A 23,269-nucleotide genomic window follows, 5' to 3' on the forward strand; every position below is an offset into this window, starting at 1 on the left:
CTTTAGTTAACACCTCATACATTGCTAAGTTGCAAATATCTTAGATATTTAGCTTAGAAAAAATTCCAAATCAAATCTATACCCTTAGGGCCAAAACTAAAGTCAATAGTACTGGTAAGCAAACTGATGTAATATTTTACCAGTAGTAATTTCAAGGTAATTGAAAGCAAGACTATAACTATTTGTGCTACTGTCACTTGTAGCAGTTCTAAATTTGGCTGCAGGCATCAGCTTCAAGTGATTACAAAGAAAAACATGTTCAGATAAATTATGATAACCAGAAAACCTAACAAGCATACATTTCCCTCTTTACATTTCCATTTAAGGCTAAATAATGACAGCTTGGAAGTACTGTGGTACACAATTGGTATACATATCTCAGTGTCTGAGAAGTCTTTTGAGACAATGCTAACAAAATTAATTATATTCTTCCACAGTATCCTTCAAAATTCTGTCACCCACAGAGTGTCACAAAGGCTTTCTCCACATGCTTCTTGGTCAACTCCCTGATTAAATGAGAAGAACACGAATATATACAGAATAATAGGGGTGTCTAATGTCAGGCAGGTTTCAGATTTAGCTCTTGTGCAGAAGACAGGTGATATGGAACCAGTGTGCACAGTCATCTGTTTCTGAATCTTCCTTTTCAAGCTCTGTTATCTTCTCTCAGTGCCTCAAAAAATGATAAGAGCTGATAAAAGGCAGGGCGCTTTTCTGGTAGCTAAATGAAGCAAAGATGATGGGTATGGTTATTTAAGTTTGAAGTCATTCAGGAACTGTAATTTGCATTATTTTTTTTTGTATTTAGCATGCAGAAATTAGTAGAGGCAGTGATGATTGTGAGGCAAAGAAAATTAAAGTTACTTTTTCTATCTATCTTATCATATGATAGTTTGATCTTCTTTCTTTGCATTAACATGTCCTCAAATACAAGTTATTTTTCTCTGACAATTATATTAAAATAAACCCCCAAACATAACTGTCATTTCATGGTATCACCAATAATATATCCAACAGTTCTTTGTTGTTGGTGAGAAACAAGTCATGCTCCACAGACAGGTTACTAAATTTTAGATGAAGAGGAACAATAAATCAGGATAATTCTTGGCACAGAAGATGCAGTTCTCTCAAGATAAAATGAGCATCATCAGCATTTGACTTATAATTCCTAGAAGACTCACAGATAGGGTAACACATCCCTCTCATTCTAAAGGTGGGATTATTTCACACAACTTTTGCTAGCTAAAAAGGTAGAGGTCTCATCCATGTTTGCTGTTTAAGATCTCTGTATAGGAAAGCAGATATCTTTTATTCTGTGGTGACTGACATAAAAAGGATGAATGACAATGGAGAGGTACCAGTAATGGTCCTGTCATCATGGAAGAAATTTAGACAATTAGTTTAGTTCAGCACCCAAATTTGAAACCATAAATATTAGGTGGGAAGAATCTCATCCTGTATATTTTGTCAATTTGTTGAAGGGTATTTTACGGTTATTTGCTTAAATACATGGTTCTGAAAAGAAGGGAGCCAACCTTCCTTTATGCCCTGTTTCCTGTACTAACAATGTCCTGAACTAGACTGCTGTATAGAATGTACTACATACAAGCAATGGCTTTTATAAGGGATATTTTCCACTATGAGCACTAATACAGCTATCAACAGGGACTCGTAGCGACTCCTGGTTTTTTCTTTTTCCAGTTTGTGTGTGCAGATATAAATACCTCATGCCAGCAGTTGTACATTATCTGGTAGATGATGTCTGAAACTAGTTGTGGTCTATAAAGTCTGTATCCTTGAGAAACTTTCTCAATCACCTGCATGTCATCATAAAGCTCATAGGGCTGCTTTCCCAAAGTGAACACTTCCCACATTAAGATACCTGCAGAAATATTTGCAACAATAGAAGACAAGAAATGAAACTCAATACATGCAAGATAAACCTTTTTTCCTGGAATAAGACATATATGCAACATATAACCTATCAAACTCCTTACAGAGAATATTGTCCAAAGGGAAGCACAGAGATGACTGACAAGCGTCATTCTGTACCCAAATGTAAACCAACACCTACTGCAGAAGAAGGGAAATTCTGATGATAAAGTTAGTTATAAATATATTTAATGTGGACAATGATGGAGAAAGTCCAAGACATAGCTATCCATGGACTGATTTTTTTTCACGAAATATATACAGACATCCCCTTATATAAGTATGTGTGAGAGAGGGAAGGAAAAACAAAATGACGGTTATAGGTATCTACGTTTTTAGAGAATAATAAGATTTTTACTGTTTTTTTTAAGTGAGTGGGACATATACTCCTCTGGTGTCAGAAAGATTTCTGAACAGTTTATAGTGTCATCTACACATACCTATAAAGACTGGGTTATACTGAAGCAACAGAAACACTGGATAATATCATAATCATTAATTCATCATGATAGCTTTGCAAGAAACAATTTTTGTTGTAACTGAACATATGTGATAATCATGCCAACCATAAAGTAAAAAAAAATACTGTGAAATATTTATTTCACAATAATACATAATTCTGGCAGTAGTGGTTGGTTTTGAGAAAGAAATTAATTGTATCTTTGACTTCCCTCCAGCTTGAAGACTGGAGCATTGTAGCATCACAGCGGGATCAGAATAAAATGGTACCTGAATCCCAGCTTTCCCCGATGAGAACATTAAAAAACAAGATTATTTTTTCTCTGACTTCTGCTTTTGGGATAGGAATACATCAGTTCAGTTCTTTAACCCTTTAAAGACTCATCAGTTAAAAACAACCAAACAAGAACTGATGGATCCCACTCTTCCCTTGCTTCCACTACATCAATGGATAGTGTTAAAATGAGAAAAGAACTTCTAAGGAAAAATAATGTTCCTCACTGAAGTTAATGCCAATATTGAAGTTAACAACAATAAAGCCTGGAGCCAGAATTTCATCAATAAGAGCAAAAAGAAAATGTATCACTAGAAAATCCAACTTCTGATTTAATCATATATGTTATGAACAACTTGTAAAGGGCATAAATTAGCTGCTCTCTGGCAGAGTCGTTAATATTGGGAGACTAGCTGAAGTTAAAGATAAGAAGCCCAGCAACTGGAAACACTTCCGTCTGCTTTATTCACCACTGTTCAATGTCAAGAGCAGTGCGTTGCCAATCTTTCATCATCTTGACAGCTGCCAAAATTTTCCTACTGGAGGAGCAAACCCATGTACGTGGAATTTAAGCCTGTTCACAAAAGGCTTGCTTTCCTTTGACACCTTTTGCAGACTTTTAGAAACACTGAACACACTCCGTGGATTTGTAAATCATATCTTGAAAACCACGGAAGGAGAAGTTCAAATGTTTGAAATTCCTGGGTAGAAAGTGATCTGCAAGCACATCTTATTCTTGCTGAGATACCAGTTCCAGCTCACACTGACTCTCTTCCACAAGTGGCTTATGCATAGAGTCTACTCTGACCTCCACGACTAACTGAAAAGCTCTTTTGACCTGGGCAGCGCTGATTTATGGTCTAGATACGCCAAAGATACCATCTGATCTCCACTGCCAACAGTTTAATTTTCCATATTAAACATATACATAGCAAATGGGGAGCAGGCAGAGTTTCTATGTACCTAAAAGGAAAACTGTAGGGCTAAAATAATTCAGAGAGGATAGGGTTTGGATGCATAAAAACACTAGATAAGAACGCAAGCTATAACTCCTTTTTACATTCCTTCAGTGTGTAAATCTCTAGCATTTCTGTTTAGTAAGCTGAGGTAATCCAAACGTAAAGGCATATATGCATGCATATTTATATGTCAAATTCCATACATACCAAAGGCCCATACATCTGACTTGCTGCTAAATTTCGCATAATGAAAAACTTCTGGTGCTGACCACTTCACCAGAAACTTGGTTCCTAGTGAACTTACATACAGGTCATCCAGAACATACCTACAAGGCAAGAACTTGGTTGTGACCGAGTTACAGTGAAATACTATTTACTGTTTCTTCCTTGTACATCACAAAGTTCCTAAGAAAAGCCTTGGCAGAATCCCAGATTCCCAAAGGATGCCCGATAGAGGCATTAGCTCTAATCTACAGAATAGATCATTGCTATCAGCTTAGAGAAATAATGCAGAATCATAGAAATGCCTGTTGTAAGGCCATCTAGCCCAGCCTCCAGCTCAAATAGAATTACTCCCAACACGTCAGCCACAGCTCTCTGTAGCCAAGTCTTAGAAGCCTCCAAAGGTTGCAATCTCATAGTCTGCCTGACTGGCATGTTTTGCTGTTCCACCGCCTTCCTGGGGAAAAAGCCACCTTCTGTTACTGTCCAGCTGGAACTTCCCGAGCTACGGTATGTGGCCGATATCTACTGTTATATCATCTGGCACTGATAAGACTTATGTGTCTCCATCAGCTTTGTAGCTGTAAGTAGCTATAGGCAGTTTGTAGATCTCCTCTTAGCCTCCTCTTCACCAGATTAAGCAGCCTGCTCCCTCAGCCTCTTCTCAGAGGACATGTTCTCTAGGCTCCTCATCCTCTCCAACTTCTCTCCATTGAGGCTGCTGATTAAGACGTTTGGCCCTCAAATTAGGTGAAAATCTTGCACCCAAGGTAAACACTGAGGTTTCTTTAACAAACACGACTAGTGAAATCTCTCAGCTGTGATTGGCCTTTAATCCTTATTTTTTTGAGGCAGCAGAATGAATTTATTCCAACCCCATAATGGCTTATGATCATTAATGGACAGGAGACACAAAGAGCTACATCACACCGTGTGGCTTATCTTTCCTAAGAGCCAAATGCTAGATGATCAATGCCAGTAAACTATATGTACACTAACATCATAGCGTCACAAGGCACCCCATTCTTTTGCTTACCTGGTCATCCCAAAGTCAGATACTTTCACAGTAAGATTGCTGTCAACCAAACAGTTCCTAGCAGCCTTCAGTAGAGAAATGAGAAAAGACATGAGTAGAAAAAATGCAAAGAGGAGCAAATAACATCATGTCTTGGTAATTTGCTAATAATAATTTCTGTCCTCTAACATTTCAATGAATAATGACATTCTTTGATTGAAGAAATTACGTTTGGAACTGTAAGGGAACAGTAAGTAGCTTTCTTATTTGTTTGTGGTTTTTTTTTTTTTTTACTATTGACTGAAAAACATTTTTTACCATTATTCTAGCTTTACAAAGAAGGGCATTGAGCGATGAGGAAACAGAATTGAGAAACCCACATTCCCTTACAAAAACAGCAACAGAGCCAGAAACTAAACCCTGTCTTTCAAATGGTGTTCTACTCTAGGGTCCTTTTCAGTAGTCTCAGAATTTACGGAGGCATCAAAAAGTGAAAAACATTGATTGGATTATTCCCAATGCACTATAAACAAAGTGGAGCAATGAAAGGTGATTTAAATAGCTTGATTTATGAAAAGTTCAATATAAACCTAGTTCTGCCAGTGATCACTTGAGAACATTTATCTAAGGCTGTATTCTCTGCCTGCATGCTTATTCATTTTTGTGATACAGTTTGCATTTACAGTTTTCAACTTGAAATCAGGCTCAGCTTTTATTTCTGTTTTCCCATGGTGCACATCCAGTTTTCAGGAAACTGACTTTACATTTACAACTCAATTTCTGCTACTTAAGTTGTCTGATATTCCTGATTTTTGAATCAGGGTGTGAAAATTGCTGAGGTATGGATTTAACAACTTTGTTTACACATAAAGACAATTCTTTGAATTGTCAAATAATGTCATCAAGAAGACATTTAAAATGCTACCTGAGGACACTGCACCTCTATTGGAAAATAAAGCAAGTCTGTAACAGAAATTGTCACAAACCTTCCAACATTTTTTTGTCTACAGTTACAAAGCAAAATACTGCTACTGATTCTGAAGCACAGTGCACCAGAAATTTGGCCAGCTTAATTTTTAATATGCCAATGAAATAACAGCTTATTTCTCCAAAGAATGCCAGCAGTCTTGAAAGCTAAATTTTGTATAAACCTTAGGTACAAGTCCTTGAAAGGACTGGTCCCCTCATCAAAAGCAGCTTGAAATACTTGCTTGAAAACTGGCAGATAAATGTATTTAAAAGGGCTGGGCAGCTGCAGACTAGACTTTCAAGTTCTGTTCCTGCTAATAATACACCCAAATACATTCCAGTTTATCCTAGCAGGGTCTACACTTGTTTTAAAGAGAAATAGTCCCAATTAGATAAATCCTTAACTCATTAAAAATGATCTATAAGTGACCCAGATCCTTAATGTTACATCTCTTTCTTCTGGAGGACTACAGCATCATTGGACAGAACTCTTTACTTCAGTGGACTGATTTTACAATTGCACGTCTGTGCTGCCAGGTGGTCCACAAATCCTTGAGGCTAGAGCCCATACGTGCAGGCAGCACTGCATGCGGTGCTGTAGACCTGTCAGCTCAGCTCTGAGGCAAAGCAAACTAGCCTATGGTCAGTGCTGTTTTTCTTGTGGCGTTAGTGCTGCTCATCCAGACCTGCCTTGTACTGAGCCAGCTAAGAGTCTGTTCAGCAGACCACAATGTTTTTTAGGGTGAGTGCCAACAGAGCCAGGGGAGCTGTGGCTGATCCTGAGGGCAGGACTGCCTAGCGTTAGGTCATCTTCCCACCTTCCCTGTTCTACTTCTCCTGTGGCATAGCTTACCAAATCTCTGTGTATGAACTGACAGCTCTCCAGAAATGCCATAGCATCACAAACATCATAACATATTTCCAGAAGCTGAAGGGGTTGTAGTTCCTTCCCATGACTCCTTAGGTAGCTAAGCAAACAGCCATTAGCCATGTATTCTGTCACTAGATAGATGGGATACAATTTTGAGCATACACCGTACAGTCTAACAAGTTTGGGATAATTAAATTTCCTGAAATAGAGAAAAAAAAATTAATGTAAGAATAAATGGAGATTATTGTGCATTTCTGTGTTATGTTCTTCAAATGTCAATACAACGTACTGAAAGAAATTACTGAAACTGGATACTGTCCCATCTTAGACTTCAAATATTCCTTTTCAAGGACTGAGTGTCCTTCTCCTCATTACTTTGAAAGTCGGTAATGATGACAATCAAAAGACGACTCAGTATTGATGAAACGGCAATGTTATAGTCAAAACCTGAAATAGGATTTAGCAGCGCAGATGTGCAGCCTTAATGTTGGGAGAAAATGGATCTGAGTTGGTGGGGTGGACCTTAGATCTTAAGGTTTTCTACTAAAACGGTGCTACAAAATTTTCAGATTCAGAATCCTGGTCATATCAGCTAGTTAACTGACAGGAATGTCATGCATTCCTTCAGGATATGAGATATCTAAAATATTATCGAATTTGTGTGCTTCAATTATCATCTCATGGAATTTCACTGGAAATTCTAACATCTTTACCTCTTCATAGTCAGAGTCTAAAACTTAAGTCTCATGTTCATGTTTCTGGCATTTCCTAGTTATTTATGTTTCTCATTCCTATCTGCAGGATGGCAAGAACAGCTTTCTAACTGTTTCTGTGTAAATGCTAATGAAGCATAGTTTTAAGTGACATATGTGGAACCTCTGAAGTTGTGGAAGAGATGTTAATTGAAAACTTTGTAAATGACCCTATTAATCTTTGTGAAGTTTTTTTGGTAATACTTCAACTACCCTATGTGTCTACCTATTTAGCCTGTGCCTAATGTACTAACCATTATTAATGCTATTTTTAAGAGGAAATTCTCTTTCCCGTATGTGCTATACATTACTGATTAATGTTTGGAGAGATCATTATTTCCAAATAATTAAGCAGTGCCATAGCTTACATCATGGTCTGAGCTTCTTCTATGAATTTATCTTCTGACATTGCTCCCTCTTTAATCATCTTTATGGCCACATCATATTTTCCCTTCCACTTTCCCAGATGCACCACTCCAAATTGACCACTTCCTAGCTCTCTCATCAGGACAATTTCTTCTCGTTTCAGCTCCCAAATTCCTAGTGGGACAAAAACAATTCTGTCAGAAAAAAAAAAAAAAAGAAAAAAAAAAGACAAATGCAGGTGTGGTATGCCCCATAGGCAATGCTGTTATTTTCTCAGGAAGGTTGCAGAACCATGCAGCACTGAAGCAACTTACCTGTCTCTTGGCTTTGTGTTTGAGTTATGGAAGGAGACCACACTTCCTACAAGTGTTGTTTGCTACTGCTGAGGTTTAAGCCTTATAAATAGATACGAGAAAGCTTTATGCATTAAATGATGATACATTTTTATATAGGAGATTGGAGGACAAGAATTACTGTGCCAGGTAATGTGGCAAAGGGAGAGAATGGCCATGACTCAGATATGCTGGGGAAGGAAACATGCAAAGTCTTGCACAGTTGATATAAGACCTGACTTAAAATGCCTTAAAACGGGTACAACATGGAAGTTGGTATAAAATACCTTTGCATTCACCTTGCCCTGGATGTAGACTAGGTGCACTTGTAGGGAGGGATACCCTACTACATAGAACTGTAAAGAACAAGAGGAAACTATGGAAGAAGCTAATGACTGAAAGACCTTCCTTCCCAAATTCTCACATTGCTTCCTGCATGGACAAGTGGAAATGGCCACCAAACAAAAATTCTGTAACCTCCTGCAAGCGTGAAGGCAGTAAGAGTCATAATTGTCTGGTTATTCTTTTCTCGACAGCCAAGACTGATACCAGTTTCAAAAAGGAAGGTTATCTTCATACCATTTCCTAATGAAGCTGTGGTTGGGACTTTATTTACTTGTGTAGACACTGCATGCCGGAGCCTTGTCACCATACCTACAAAGAAAACCTGTTAAAAGTCACAATATATGCATGAGTCTTCTGAAATCAAAGAAAATACAGGGAAATTAATACCTTCCTCTGCCTGCCATATTACAACCACTCAGGTGATGAGAGATATTCAATATTCAGCAGCTGCTGCATCATGACACAAGACTGAAAATTTTCTGTGCTTAAGGGCTAGAGCATCAGAGGTATTGCAAGAAGAGGTGGTGCAACATAAAAAAGCACTGTACAGCAAAGGAAAGCAACTGTATTTGTTGTGAATAAGTTAGATCAAGTTCCACCCAAACTCTCCCAAAAGATGTTTCAGTATTTAGAGTTTTCAATATTGGAATAGATTCACTATAATGCTGAGAAGTCCAGAAGCCTAAGCCGAAATCAATCAAGTAGAAAGAGCATATAGGATTACCAGCTGAGTTGAGCTGATGGTAGTGTATAAGCTTGGGAATTGATCCAAAACAGTAGTTTTCAGTGAGGTAATACTTGTTCTGAGGGGTTTTATGCACATGGTAATGTTTGACTGTTCCTTTTCTACTTCTGAAAAACATCACAAAATGCAGTGCATGTCAAAGCCTTGCAAAGTACCTTCTAGCCCATGTATTAATAGATTAGTTAGTTGTTGAATGAACTGCAACACTCCAACTGGCCAAATAACAAAATATGTAGTAGATGTCACCAGGAAGACTGTTACATTTGCCTCAGTTTCCCCTTTAACATCTGCTGGTCATGTAGTACAGGCTCCTAGCACATTGGAGACTTCTGCTGCATACTCTAATGTAGTCTGATGGTTAGTGCTTGTCTCCCAACAGTTACATCTAGAGCAAATGACTCACATACTGCCCTTGCAATGGTTCTACATCTAATTTTGAACACTTTCCTTTCCCCTTGCTCTTGCCTTTGCCCTTCCTTTCCTTCTCTCTCATTCTTGAAACTCTGCTGTTCTCCTAGTTTATGTGCCTGTTACATGTCCATGCTTAGATGGGACGATTCTGGACCTCCTTTTCCCTGTTCATGAAGCCACTGTCATGCATGAATTCAAATAACTATATGGCCCGAATATACCCAAGGTTCACCTTCAACGCAATGTAGAGATTTTGTTGTTGACCAGTCACACATATCACACAGCGCACCCATAGCATGCTCATAGAAATAGTACACAGTCTTTGGATACTCACTCAGGAAGCTTGCTGAATACAGACACAATATACATTCCTGCTTGGCTAGATTTCCAAACCATAAAAGCACCTTCTTTTCCCTAATGAAAAAAACCCAAAAAGTTACAAGGAACAATGAGGTTGAGATTCATGTCATTGAACTTCAGGCTTTTACACCATAATGTCCACAAAGGAGAGAAAAAGATGAGACTCATCTGACTTCCTTTATGGACAAGATGAATTATGCATGAGAAATATTTATTTATTTCCACTAAAAAGAGGGTCTACGTAACTGGTTTTGGTGTCCCACTGTAAATGTTTAAAATTAGATGAGTTGTACCCAGCCCAGACATGAAGCAGTTAGTTTGCAGTGTTGTTTTGGTGCATAGATACAGATTTATAATTGGGGAGATGAGGAATTGTTAACCCCCATCTCCTGTCTCATGTCCCATCCAGAGGCAGTACACATTATAGGACCCAAATGCTGCCACATATGTCCCATCTAAATAAAAGCTCAATCCACCACACAGTTCCTTTACATAATGTTTTAGACTGATGTATTTTCTGTTGCCAAAGTATTTCTGAATTACTGAATAAGCAGTATTCACTGCATTTTATTATACTGAGACTATTTTTTGTCTTTATGTGGTACTCCAGTCCTAACTTTCACTATCCAGTTTTACTTCTATTAATGATTTCCATACTGGGCTCAAAATGCTGGTTTTCAGAGTTGTTTTAACAGCTACACCTCTAATGTGCTAGGAATGGCTATTGCAGGGAGGAAAGAAGACATCTAAAATCTTACATAAAGGCCAAGTTTCATTGCTGTGAGGTTCAAAATAAATTTAATGTCCCCTTAAAGTTAACTGAAGTCAGGAGTATCCAACACCTTTTGGTACTGGGACCTAACTGCCTTTCTCCAGTGATTTGCCAAACCTGAATTTAATTCCTGAACCTACGATGCAGTGGTGCAGGTATAAAGGAAAGGACATGGAGCCAAGGCTCCCAAAGGGTCAGGTTATATCAAAGCTGTTAGTGGCTGAGTACCAATATGACTGGCTGTGAGAAAGCAGCAAGCCACAAGAGGAAAACTTGTTTACACAGTGCATCCAAGAGCAAAGCATGGCTGAGGCTGAGACTCCTCCAGAAAGTTACATGAACAAGGGTTTCTGTGGTTGTCTGCTGTAAAGACTTGTACAGCTGACTAGTCCTATGGTGCTATCCGTCCTTGCTCCTAGTCAGCTGCATTAAACCAACTGTCAGCAGGCACAGCACTCAGTTTGCTCAGAGTTGTCTGCGGATGAGCTTTTACTCCACATGTGTATATTGTAAAACCATCACAGAGGATTCCTCTAGACCAGAGGTCCTCAGACTTTTCAACCAGGGTGCCGGCGCGCGGATGCAGTGGCAGGCCGTCATCTGCGGCTGCTTGGTTTCCCCCCCCAACCCCCGGCGGGGTGTGTGTGTGTGTGGTGTGGTTCTATAAACACCGAGGGCTGGATTGAGGACCCTGGGGGGCTGTATCTGGCCCATGGGCCATAGTTTGAGGACCCCTGCTCTAGAGTGACTGGTAGAAAAAGCCACACTGAGTCAAACAACACAGGCCTAGAGGTAAAACCGAAAAACAGAGCTTTGAGGGGAAATGCACTCAGTGTGGCTTTGTTCCAAGCCTATTTCAGAGGTATGTAATTTGTTCATTTATGTAGAAGAGGCATTTTTAGAGATCTGTTTATCAATATCAAGTTAGCATGAGAATTTCTAGCACTGTAATACTACAGCTGTTTGAAGAGCATCAGCATCCTCTAGCTACACAGTATAGCAAAGACAACAGACACAGAAACATATCTATGGTTGTTCATATACAAGTGATAAAGGATATGTAGGACCTTCTGATGGAGCAGCTGTTCACACTGCACACGGGAGACATAACCAGCATACCAACTGCAAAGAGAAATATTTGGCTAACTATTCACAGGCTGATTTCTGAATAAGGCACATCAGACATATAAAAAATGCCAGACATCATAAATATTTCTAAAACTGCTTTTGAAAGCCAGAGGGTAGACCTGGGACTTGTCCTGCATGTGTGATTTTGGGCCATGAGATAAAAGGGAAACCACTAGTTCCCATCTGCTTCCTGTCATCCAGTGGCTCTCCTTGCCCTGAAATATCTGGGCTCACCCTGTGACTGACTTTTTACAGTAAATCCTTACATGAGGATCCTGCTGCTCTAAAGTTATGCCAGGAGCTCTACTAGAAGTAGTTTATTGTGCCTTCTGCAGACACAGCTGTCCTAAAAGCTGGGAGGTGCATAATTCTCCTCTAACTTTGAACCTTCTTGTTGTCATAATATTAACCAAATGGAGGAAACAAGCCAAACATGCTATGCCAGATCACTTCAGGGAGCTCCAATGCAGCCTTCTTAATAGCAGTTCACTTTTATGAAGCATCCATTTAGTGTAAAAGACTGATTTGTCTAAATTACTTTTTTGTCTGAAAGCAAATACATTCATGCCTTTGGAAGTCTGTGGAAAGTGATGTTGCTGATAACAATATAATTATTATCACTATTATGACAGCCACACATAGGATACCATTGCTCTAGGTATAGTGGACATGTAAAGTGGAAAGGCAATCTTTGCCAAAAGAATCTTTAGGTTCTTATAAAGACATATTCTATATACTCACTCATGCTTAGCAATACTCTGCTCTTCTGCCAATGTCTGTTCACTGACACCGGAGTTTTCCCTGTGAAGACAAAACAACATGCTGAAATTGTGAAAAACTAGTTATGAAAAAAACCTTCCTTGGGTTAAAAGTCATACTACATATATTTTTTGAGTAGTTATGCCATGGTATAAGGTGAATATTTCAAAAAGTTGAGACATATTTAATTGTCTGGATTTTTTTATGACTTGGTAAACACTTGAACAGCCTTTCTCCTCCACTGTGCAATGTGTTGGAAAGTCAAATATTCTCTGTGCATGCTGTAACAGGCAATGAAACTGCATATCCCTTTAGTGACCTTATGAAGAGAATGCATCTACCCTTTCAAAATTTCATGGAAGATTTCCAAAATTCACAAACCTAGACTTTCCAAGACAACAGGAACTCATGTGGCAGAAAAAGAGGCTTCTAAAATACCCTTTTGTACAGAAATAATAATGATTCTTATTTATGCTGCCTTTTATAGGATACTGTAAGAGTAGGGGAAACCTCTGAATCTTGTTCAGTATGGTGTACTGTGAGGCAATCTATTATGTTTCTGTGAGATTTTCAGTCAAATATTTAGGCACAACTTTAATGCTTACAATGTTGTGTCATCTTACTAAAAAGGAAAAGTTGGATCTGATGTATCAGTTTGACAGACCGGGGCTCCTTTTATCCTGTACTGAACTACTCACATACACATAAAGGCACAAGAGTGCCAGCAAGGCTGATTTAATGCTGAAATAAGAGTAAAAAGATTGAAATCCAAGCATCATTCAAGTCAGTGGTGAAACTCTATTGATTTAAATGAAACCAGGATTTTCAACTGATGTTTTTTGCATTAATGTATGAGTCGAGAAGACAAATTGTATCTGATTCTGTACCTTTCAGGAAACTTATGCTTAGTACTCAGAAAGTTATTTAAGAAGAAAAATATTCCAGAAATATTGCCTAATCTTTACTAGAGTGGTGAGGAAAACATTTAAGCAGTGGATGGCTGCATATTGACTCACCTTGGCTCATCATCATTCAGAGATAATTTTCTCAAGTAAGTGCTCGGTACAAAACCTTCATTCCTGCAAAATAAACAGTTCACAGTTTAGCTATCATAAATTGCATCTTAAATTTGGTCACTTAACATAGGAAAAGGGATTAATCAGAGCCACATTTTAGAATGCCACTAACAGAAATGCTCATGGTTAAAACATTTCTGCTTTTACTTACCATGTAGAAAAATACAGAAGTAATTTATTTTAGAAAATTACATTTCAAGGAAGTACTCTTTTTGCTAGTCATTGAAATGGCTTCCTCCTCCATGATTGGTTTCATCATATGGAAGATTGGAGCAGACATTCAACAATATCATTACGTGCCATCTCAGTTGCTGTGATGAAGGATGCCAGTGACTAACAGGTGCCAGCAGAGTATCCAAGGTTGAATGCAGAAAGTCAATGGGTAGGCTCAGCACTCTTCCCAACACAAAGCCAGATGCAATTGAGAAGCTAAACTAAGTGAATATGGACAGCTGAGCTATCACTTAAAAGCAGCTGACAGAATGGCATGATGGACCTATATTATGGTGGCCAACAGACATCTATAATTGTAAGGGGGTGGGCTGTATGCTGTGCCCGTCAGAAAAATAAATGGGAGGAATAAATTGTATGTTTGAATATGGATGGACATAGAAAGGAAGAGTTTTTTTAACATAGATCTTCGTAGAGTGAGAAGAAGACTGAGGGTGCATGGAAACAGGTGAAGCAGGTAACTCCTGATGTTTGTTCCTACTACATCCAAGAAAACAAGATTTACGTTTTTTTTCAAGCAGAACTTAAGAGTTTTGTTACGATGTATATGTGACTTGTCCTTGCAGAATCAATACTGCAAAAGTCTCAGTTTCTCAAGCTAGAGAAAAAGCTGTAAATGCCCCCCTTTCTCTTGATGTCTCTCTGCTCCTTCATTCACCTTGGAGCCCTCTACTCAAGCTCAATAAGCAGAGCTGCCTGTACCATATGCTTTTACATGGCCGTAAACAGTCCAGTGAAGGCATTTAAGAGCATATCTCAGATTATTAATTTATTGTTGTCTTTGAGTTACCGGGGTTGTGTGCTGGTTTCTTCACCCAGAACAGTACGCCAATCTTGTGAGTTATAAAGTGCAGATACTTTAAGTTAAGGTTGCTTTATTTGTTGGTTTTCTTACATTGTAAACTTAATCGGTGAATTCAAGTAACCAGTGGTTCAAGCAATTTCATTCTGTTTCAAACCAGTTTGGGTATCCCCTAGCTCCAAAATTGTTCCCTTCCACATTTCTATCAAGTACATAAAATCAAACTCAGTTAGTATCCATCATGGAACAGACAAGGAATTTTATCTTTTCCAGGCAGCTCCTGTTTGTTGCAGTGCCTTTGTCTCCAGTGTACGCCTAAAGCTGTTTCTCTTTTAACAACTTGGGAAGAGAATCTCTTTTCTGCCTCAGCTGGATATTAATGAAAAATACCTTGTTTTAAATTGCTGAAGGGGATTCCTCCACTTCTGATCCTCAAAGAGAATAATTAAATGCTGTGCAAGATGGGGGTGCACTGTCTTTGTGGAAAAGTATTGCTAAAGCTGGTGAGAGACCGAAGTGGTAAGTGATTTGTGCCTCGGCCGTTCTCACTGTTTTCTGTGCTGTCACTGCTATTGCAATAGTAGTGGTGTTGGTCTAAAGATGGTTTGTGCATACAAGAGAGGCAACACTTGTAAGGTGAGATTTTATCTTTTCATTCATGTAAACTAAATGATTGGAAAAAAAATTTGACAGCTTCTTTGAACACAAGGCCTTCTTCAGGCACATATCAAAAATCAGGCCACTGAACACTATCTTGGCTAGTATACTAGGCAGTGAGTGTTCTAAATCTTACTCAACCTGGCAGCCAAAGATGGTAATGAAAATGGAGTTGTACAGAAGACAATGAGGCTTCTAGAGCAATGTTTAAAAGCTACTTAGGTAATTATCGCACAGATGCTGAAAGATACCAGGACTGCCTGCAGCATTGTCTATGAAGATGAGATACGTGGAAGACCATGGTCATGGAACAAAAGTATTCTGCAGGGCATACTTACCCTTCCAAATCCCTTACTTGCCACCAGCCAGAATCTTCCTCTTGCAATACATAGTATTTATTGCTTCTGACAAGCCGGAAAGCTGAATTTCCTTCAGTTTCCTCCCAGTTGCATTGGGCCACAGCCATATTCAGGACTGACTTGTCTGGTGATAACACCTGAGGCAGGCTTCTATGTTTCCACTTTTGAAGACAGAGGAAATAAAATGGTAAGGAGATTACCATTGGTAATGGTAAGAGGTTAAGAACAGTGAGAAATAACATGTGACATGTACACGATCACTTCTATCTTCAACATGCATAATGATATTTACAAATTAATCAAAGCTAAGATGATGGGCACAGACGAGCAGCTTTTCCTTATCCATTTAGAAGCCCAGTTCAGATACTGTTTTCCACATTTGTGAGACAGGTGAGAACAGAACCAGGTTCTGTGATAATGACACCAGAAGCAATTAACTCTCAGTGGAAGCTGACACTGCTGTAATAGGAAACTCTCATTACCAGAATTACTTGATACACTTGACTTGTATCAAAAACCCGCTACCTATTTGAAGCTGATACTACTTAATGAACCGTTGCAATTTGTGTGCTTTGGACACTGCATGACCAAATTGTGCTTTACTATAAGTGCGATGATGTCCTTTGTATCAAAAGACCCCATCACAGCACTATAAAACAACTTTAGGTTTTTTTAATGGCTTTTGATAAGCAGTAACATTACCATGAAGCACAACAAGCATTAGTCAATTGTTACTACTGATCACTGAAAGCAAAACACTATTGTAAGTCTAAATCATTCCCTTTCCTTACTATGTTTTATTGATGTTCCTCTGCTAAGTATATTGAATATAAGGAATCTCACTCCTTGGTGCCTAACTTTCCCTGAGCAGAGTTAAACAAGCGTAGGTATGTAACCGTGAGATTCACCTTACCCAGCTTTGACCCATGTTTTACTGTGAAATATGTCATCTTACAGAAGTATCTACCTCTCACCACTGATTCTTGAGGAGGTCTACACAAATTACTTGGATGAGAAGCCTGACATTAAAGTCAATGAAATCATGGGCAAAAAAGCATCCAAAATTAAGGCACTGAAATAGGAGGAGTGTCATAACTGAGGAAATCTAGAAATCACAATTCTTTAAGAGCAGGGAAAACTTGAAACACTGACAGCAAAGAATGAGGGAAAATAAGACAAGCTTAGGAGAAAAGGCTCCAAATGTCACCTATTTATGATTGAGAACCACTGTAATACAATGCCAGGGAAGAATGTCAACTGTCCTGAAGCAAGCTGTGATTCCTTTAGATCAAGTCCAACTGACCGTGTGATTGTATGTTTGCTTCTTTTCTCTTTATTGACATTTCTTTACTTAATTTAAACAAGGAGAAACCAAAGAGCCACCTGAATGCCTGATTGATTCCACTGAGCCAGAAGACACACATGATCTTTTCCTGCAAACACACCAAGTGTCAATCTGATCTCACTAAAGCTCCAGTGGAGATACTCATTCTTGAAAGAGGTATCACTCACAGCAGAGTCATCATCATTTGACTAGAAGTAGGTGTATTACTCATCAAGTACTACTACTTCAATCCAATAAGGGTGGTTCTTGTTGGTCACACCTGACTTGGGTGGAAAGGAGCTTATAGCTTGAGGCCCTGTGTTAGGCAGGATTCAAGTCTTAGACTGCCCATTTGCTTTGTGGAATAGTGAAAAAGTTAGAGTTGCCTGAATTTGTCAGAATGATAGAGAAAATTGTAATACAGAGATTAAGCTGTTTTCTCTTTAAAGCATCTAGTGATGTTAGAGCAAGCTGATATTCAGTAAACGTGTTTATGAGCTGATGTGCACCTTGATGTGGCCTTGGTAATGTTTGGAGATCTAATTGTTCTTTCTTCCTTTCTTCATTTCTTGTGTTTTGTTTGTGGAATGTTTAGAGTGTTCTCTGAGGGAGTTCTCATCTTTTTGTGTGAACAGAAGAAATAGCAAAGCATTGGCTAAAGCAAATGGTATAAAGAATTATCACTGGAGGTTGGACTAGATGACCTCTAAAGGTCCCTTCTAACACAAACCATTCTATGAGACTGTGATTATCACTGAAATGAGTTTTGCTTTGTCCATCCTGCCAGAAAAAAGAACCAGCCAAAGATGAGCACATCAGATTTGTATCCCTTTGGGTTTCACTGCTGGATGTGTACTTGTCAGTTGCAATATTCTGGATGGACTTCATTGGTAACCTGGTACAGATTAATGTCCTGATTTGTGTCCATATATACAGGTTTCCATTTCCAGCACTGGCAGAAAGCCCTGGAGCATTTCCTAATAGTAACTGAATGGTTATTATTATTATTTCTGGCTGTGATATTATTGTGGTTTTCATATTGATGACTGTGCCGCTGTTATCTAGAGAGAAACAAAGGTGACTGTCTGAGATTCAGCTGTGATGTGCATAAGGGGAATGGTTTCTGTCTGCAGAACTAAACCCCTGCCATAGAGCTGGAAGCATGGGCTGGCTCACTTTAGCCTCTATAAAACTTGTCCAATACATAATCATGAGAAGATATGTGCACTCAGTGGACTTCCGTCTGTTCTACTGCAGTATTGGTCTGACCTATCATTTTCCATTGCAAAGAGTGGATGCCAGCCACCAGCAGAGGTGAAAGTGTTTCTTAGGCAAGAAGCTCCTACTTCCTGCTGTTACCAAAGCACAGGGGAAGTGCCCAGTGATTCCCATGAAGGGACCTTTGTGCCCGCTATTCTTTGTAATGGCATCACTCTTTAGGAACCAGTTCCTCTGTGGGAGACTAGAGGCATAATGCTGAACTGATGAAAGGGACAGAGGCACCAAAGGTGCAGGTTGTCGCATGCAAAAGTAATGCCTCATGCAAAATGTAACACCTCTGGTCAGTTTTGCCTACACGCAAAAGTAATGCCTCTGGTCAGCTGGGAAGAAAGCAAGGGAGCAAGACTTGCAGAGGCTGGAGAGGTGGGGGACATGAAATGAGAAGTAGGCGGAAGGAAGGCTGGGGGTATGGTGATACCTCTGATGACCAAATTGAGTAGATGAAAGGGCAAAATAAAAATGCACTGACAGCTTATAGAAATAGCTCTGTGGCTAAATGTATAGTATTCCTCACCATGAGAAGGCAGTGTTAGTTTTCTTAACCTGATTATATTATGTGGATTGGGAAAATGAAGTCAAGTTGTTCTAACCAGATGTGGTAGTTATATTTGCATTTGCTGAACCTGATTTAGAAGTACCCATCTGAAAACTCATGTCTTTGCTTTCTAAATTTGCCTTTCAAAACATCTTATTTGAACTCAAGCAGACAATAAAAATAAATCATAAAGGCCTAGAAGAAGCCATCATGTTCAGCAGTGGATTTGCATGACTGATGATCTCTCTGGATAGACAAAGCATCTCCTCATGAAAGCCAGGCAAAACAGACTGTGGTATGCAAAACAAGTTACACTGTTGCATGTTCACAATGCTATGACTTTCAAATCTCATTATCAGAAACAATGTCAAAAGGTTCTTTGTTCATAGCTTCCTTTCGTGGCTTTATTATTCTTTTTCTTGAAAATCCATTTTACAGCTCTTGTGATTTTATCTTCTGTCTCTTGATAATCTACATGTTTCTTAAAGCCCTGGCTGTTGGCATCAACTGTATACATAAAAGTTCCAGCTTTTTTTTTCTTTTTTCTTTAAGTTACTTTTTGATTAAGAGTAGGAAGCTAAGAAATAGACCCAGTTCTAAAGATACAGAACAGAATACAAATCAAAATAAAGCAGGAAACAGAGATATTAAAATCCCATGCTTTGAAACCCAATCTGGTTTAATTTGGAGGAGGCTATATCAGACTATATTGTTAGTCCTTTTTTTAAGAGATAAAAACATAATAACTTAATCCACGTTGGTCTCTTCTATTCTTATGTAATTGTTACCTCCTTCCCACCTACAAATGTCAATAATTAAGCTGGGCAGTAAAACTAAAGTCAAAGGTACCACTATTGCCTTTGTGTTTGTACAGGAGATAGATGAGAAGGTAAGCAGAGAAGCAAATCTTCTAGTTTACTCTTATTCTTAACCCTGCCAACAGTTGACCTTCAAAAGCAACTGTGTTTCTAGAGGACTCAGGCTGACTCAAGAACAAGTAGTACTTTTTGGTATCCTGGTGTCCTGTTTGTCTCTTTGGGACTGTGAAAGCTTGCCTTTCTCAGATGGACAGTGTCCAGTGGGTGCTGGTGGGACACCACCTTCCTGGGTTTCTTCTGTCTGATATAAAGTGAAGATACAGGAAGGAGCACATTAAGAGATCAGATGTACTTCCCAGTTCATTAATATAGAGGCTGCCTCTGTAAAGTTGGGCTAAACAGACATTCCTAAACATGCATCTGTACTCCTGACCCAACTGCAGAAAAGAGCAATTTGGGGTTTGCTTGAGATAAGTGCAGTTCACCCACCATTTTTCACTTATGCAGAGCAGGTATATTTGTTCACATCTTTAGTTACAATATTTTCTCCAAGTACTATGAGCACCATTTTCACTAGTGAGGCTGATGGAGGGGAGATTTTGGCATCTCTAGCATTGGGACCTCCTACACACTAGAGAGCTAATTTTGATGGCAATTCCTGATCCCACTGGAAATAAGTATATAAAGTAAAAGACATCCCTGCAAGGGCTGTAGCCAGTACTGCCACCAGCATCTTAAAGTGAACTGAACCTGGCTGAGGCTTTCCTGGTTTGCCACATGGAGGAGGGAGATGAATCTGTCCTTCTGACACGCTGGTGGATACAAGGATGCTGAAGCCGCACTGCAAATTAGAGGTCTATACCAGCTTCTAGTGAGTGGCTGTTTGCAATTCTCCACCCCATCCCACAGCGCTCCCTACTGCCCTAGGGCCTTTTTCTGTAGGGAAAGGGTCTTTCCCTTTTTTACAGTGTCTATGTTCTACTAGATACTACAGATAGTATATAAATAGTTACTCAAATGTTTTTACATACCAGCTTTTCAGGACCTGGAGGCAGTGGTTTCACAGACTCAGTTGTACAACACAGAGTGACATCTACAAGAGGGAGAATTAAAGGAAAAAACATGAATTTAATTAGAATGTATCTCTTGAGGCTTTCTCACTTGCAGATCTATGCACTAGTAGCAACAGCATCATGGCAGCTGATATTTCACTTCTCTGAGGTATTGATGTGCTTTAGCTCTGTATTTTCTAATCTTTTACTTCAAACACCCTCCCAATATTTAAAAAAAAACCCATCAACCATGTTTTCATCTATGTCAAAATATGAATTCAGGGAAATTTGTGGTTGTATTTAGCACTGTGGTTTTCCTAGTTCTGTTAGCTTATTTAGAATCATAGATTAGTTTGTTGGAAAAGACCCTTAAGATCAAGTCCAACTGTTAACCTGGCACTGCCAAGTCCACCACTAAACCATGTCCCTAAGTGCCACATCTACACATCTTTTAAATATCTCCAGGGATAGTGGCTCCACTACTTCCCTGGGCAGCCTGTTCCAATGCTTAACAACCTTTTGATGAAGAAATGTTTCCTCATATCCAATATAAACCTCCTCTGGTGCAACTTAAGGCTGTTTCCTCTCATCCTGTTGCCTGTGACTTGGAAGAGACCTACCCCCAGCTGTCTACCTCCTTTCAGGTAGCTGTAGAGAGTGAAAAGGTCTTCCCTGAGCCTCCTTTTCTCCAGGCTAAACAACCCCAGCTCATTCAGCTGCTCCTCAGAAGACTTGTACTCTAGACCCTTCACCAGCTCCATTGCCTTTCTTTGGACACACTCCAGCACCTCAATGTCTTTCTTGCAGTGAGGGGCCCAAAACTCAAAACAGTATTCGAAGTGCAGCCTCACCAGTTCCAAGTACAGGGAGACGATCACTTCCCTAGTCCTGCTGGCCACACTATCTCTGATACAAGCCAAGATGCTGTTGGCCTTCTTGGCCACCCGGGCACACTGCCAGCCTGTATTCAGCTGGCTGTTGACCAGCACCTCCAGGTCCTTTTTCATCAGGCAGCTTTCCAGCCACTCTTACCCAAGGCTGTAGTGTTGCTTGGGGTTGTTGCGACCCAGGTGCAGGACTCGGCATTGAGCCATGTTGAACCTCACACAACTGGTCTCCGTCCATCAGTCCAGCCTGTGCAGATCCCTCTGCAGAGCCTTCCTACCCTCAAACAAATCAACACTTCCACCCAATTTGGTGCTGTCTGCAAACTTACTGAGGGTGCACTTGATTCCCTCATCCAAATCATTGATAAAGACATTAAACACAACCAGCCCCAATACTGAGCCCTGGGGAACACCACTTGTGACCGGCCGCCATCTTGATTTAACTCCATTCGCCATCACGCTTTGGGCCCAGCCGTCCACCCAGTTTTTTACCCAGTGAAGAGTACACCCATCCAAGCTATGTGCAGCCACTTTCTCCAGTAGAATGCTGTGGGAAATGGTGTCAAAGGTTTTACTAAAGTCTTAGCAGACAACATCCACAGCCTTTCTCTTATCCATCCGCTAAGTGCGTCACCTTGTCATAGAAGGAGATCAGGACAGTCAGGCAGGACCTGCCTTTCACAAACCCATGCTGAGTGGGCCTGATCACCTGCCTGTCCGGTACATGCCGTGTCATGGCACTCAGGATGATCTGGTCCATAACCTTCCCTATCACTGAGGCCAGGCTGACAGGCCTGTAGTTCCTGTAGTAACCTCCTTCTGGACCTTCTTGTAGATGGGCGCCCCTTTTCTAACCTCCAGTCAGTGGAACCTCCCCGGTTAGCCAGGACTGCTGATAAATGGTGGGAAGTGGCTCGGTGAGCACTGAGCACTTCTGCCAGCTCCCTCGGTTCACCTTTCAGCTCATGGGATGGCCTGCTCCTGCATCTTTAAGATTTCCTTCTTGCAGAATGTCCAGCCTTCCTGGCCTCCTTGCCCCCGGGGACTGCCTCCCCGGGGACTCTGTCAGCCAGGCCCTACACAGACCGAAGTCAGCCCTTGGGAACGCCAACGTAGCAGCAGTGCTGCCGACCCCCCTCCTCACTTCCCTGAGAACTGAAAACTGCATCATTTTGTGATCAATTTGACTGCATACAGAGGGAAACACATGTATGCTTTATTTTTGAAATTGTTTCACTGACATTTCTGGTCTATGATGCCGTGATTAAGATATATTGCTTTCAATTACCCAGTGGTTACAACACTTACACTGTCTGGAACCATCCTTACATACACAAGGTGTACTCCGCAATCTCTGTTAGCAGCCTCAGGAACTTATTTAGGAAGAAATTTAGAGTAGATACAGCACATTATCCTGCATGCATTATTATCTGAGACATATACAAAGCATTCAGTATACAAAAATTCTCTTTTTAATTCTTCTCTTGGTTAAGCCATACGTGACTGGTAATGAAGTATTTCCTTGCCCTTGCCACTGATCAGGGCTTTCATGGCCTTACTTACTTTTATAACAGGT

The 23,269-nt window shown here is 39.9% G+C and overlaps 1 protein-coding gene across 1 annotated transcript in view; it reads right to left on the reverse strand.

Annotated features, from left to right (window-relative positions):
* Positions 1-646: 646 nt before the first annotated feature.
* The window catches only part of BMX (BMX non-receptor tyrosine kinase), a 29,053-nt gene continuing 6,430 nt past the window's right edge, over positions 647-23,269 (reverse strand). The window contains exons 5-17 of the mRNA XM_056329102.1: positions 20,786-20,847; positions 15,776-15,957; positions 12,654-12,713; positions 11,852-11,906; positions 9,987-10,066; positions 9,221-9,348; positions 8,731-8,805; positions 7,822-7,993; positions 6,684-6,900; positions 4,883-4,947; positions 3,832-3,950; positions 1,725-1,882; positions 647-721 (exon numbers count right to left, since the gene is read on the reverse strand). Of these exons, the coding sequence (XP_056185077.1) occupies positions 647-721; positions 1,725-1,882; positions 3,832-3,950; positions 4,883-4,947; positions 6,684-6,900; positions 7,822-7,993; positions 8,731-8,805; positions 9,221-9,348; positions 9,987-10,066; positions 11,852-11,906; positions 12,654-12,713; positions 15,776-15,957; positions 20,786-20,847 (1,448 nt within the window). The remainder of the gene's footprint in view (positions 722-1,724; positions 1,883-3,831; positions 3,951-4,882; positions 4,948-6,683; positions 6,901-7,821; positions 7,994-8,730; positions 8,806-9,220; positions 9,349-9,986; positions 10,067-11,851; positions 11,907-12,653; positions 12,714-15,775; positions 15,958-20,785; positions 20,848-23,269) is intronic.

The sequence above is a fragment of the Falco biarmicus genome, chromosome 2 (genome assembly GCF_023638135.1).
Source record: "Falco biarmicus isolate bFalBia1 chromosome 2, bFalBia1.pri, whole genome shotgun sequence".
NCBI lineage: Eukaryota > Metazoa > Chordata > Aves > Falconiformes > Falconidae > Falco > Falco biarmicus.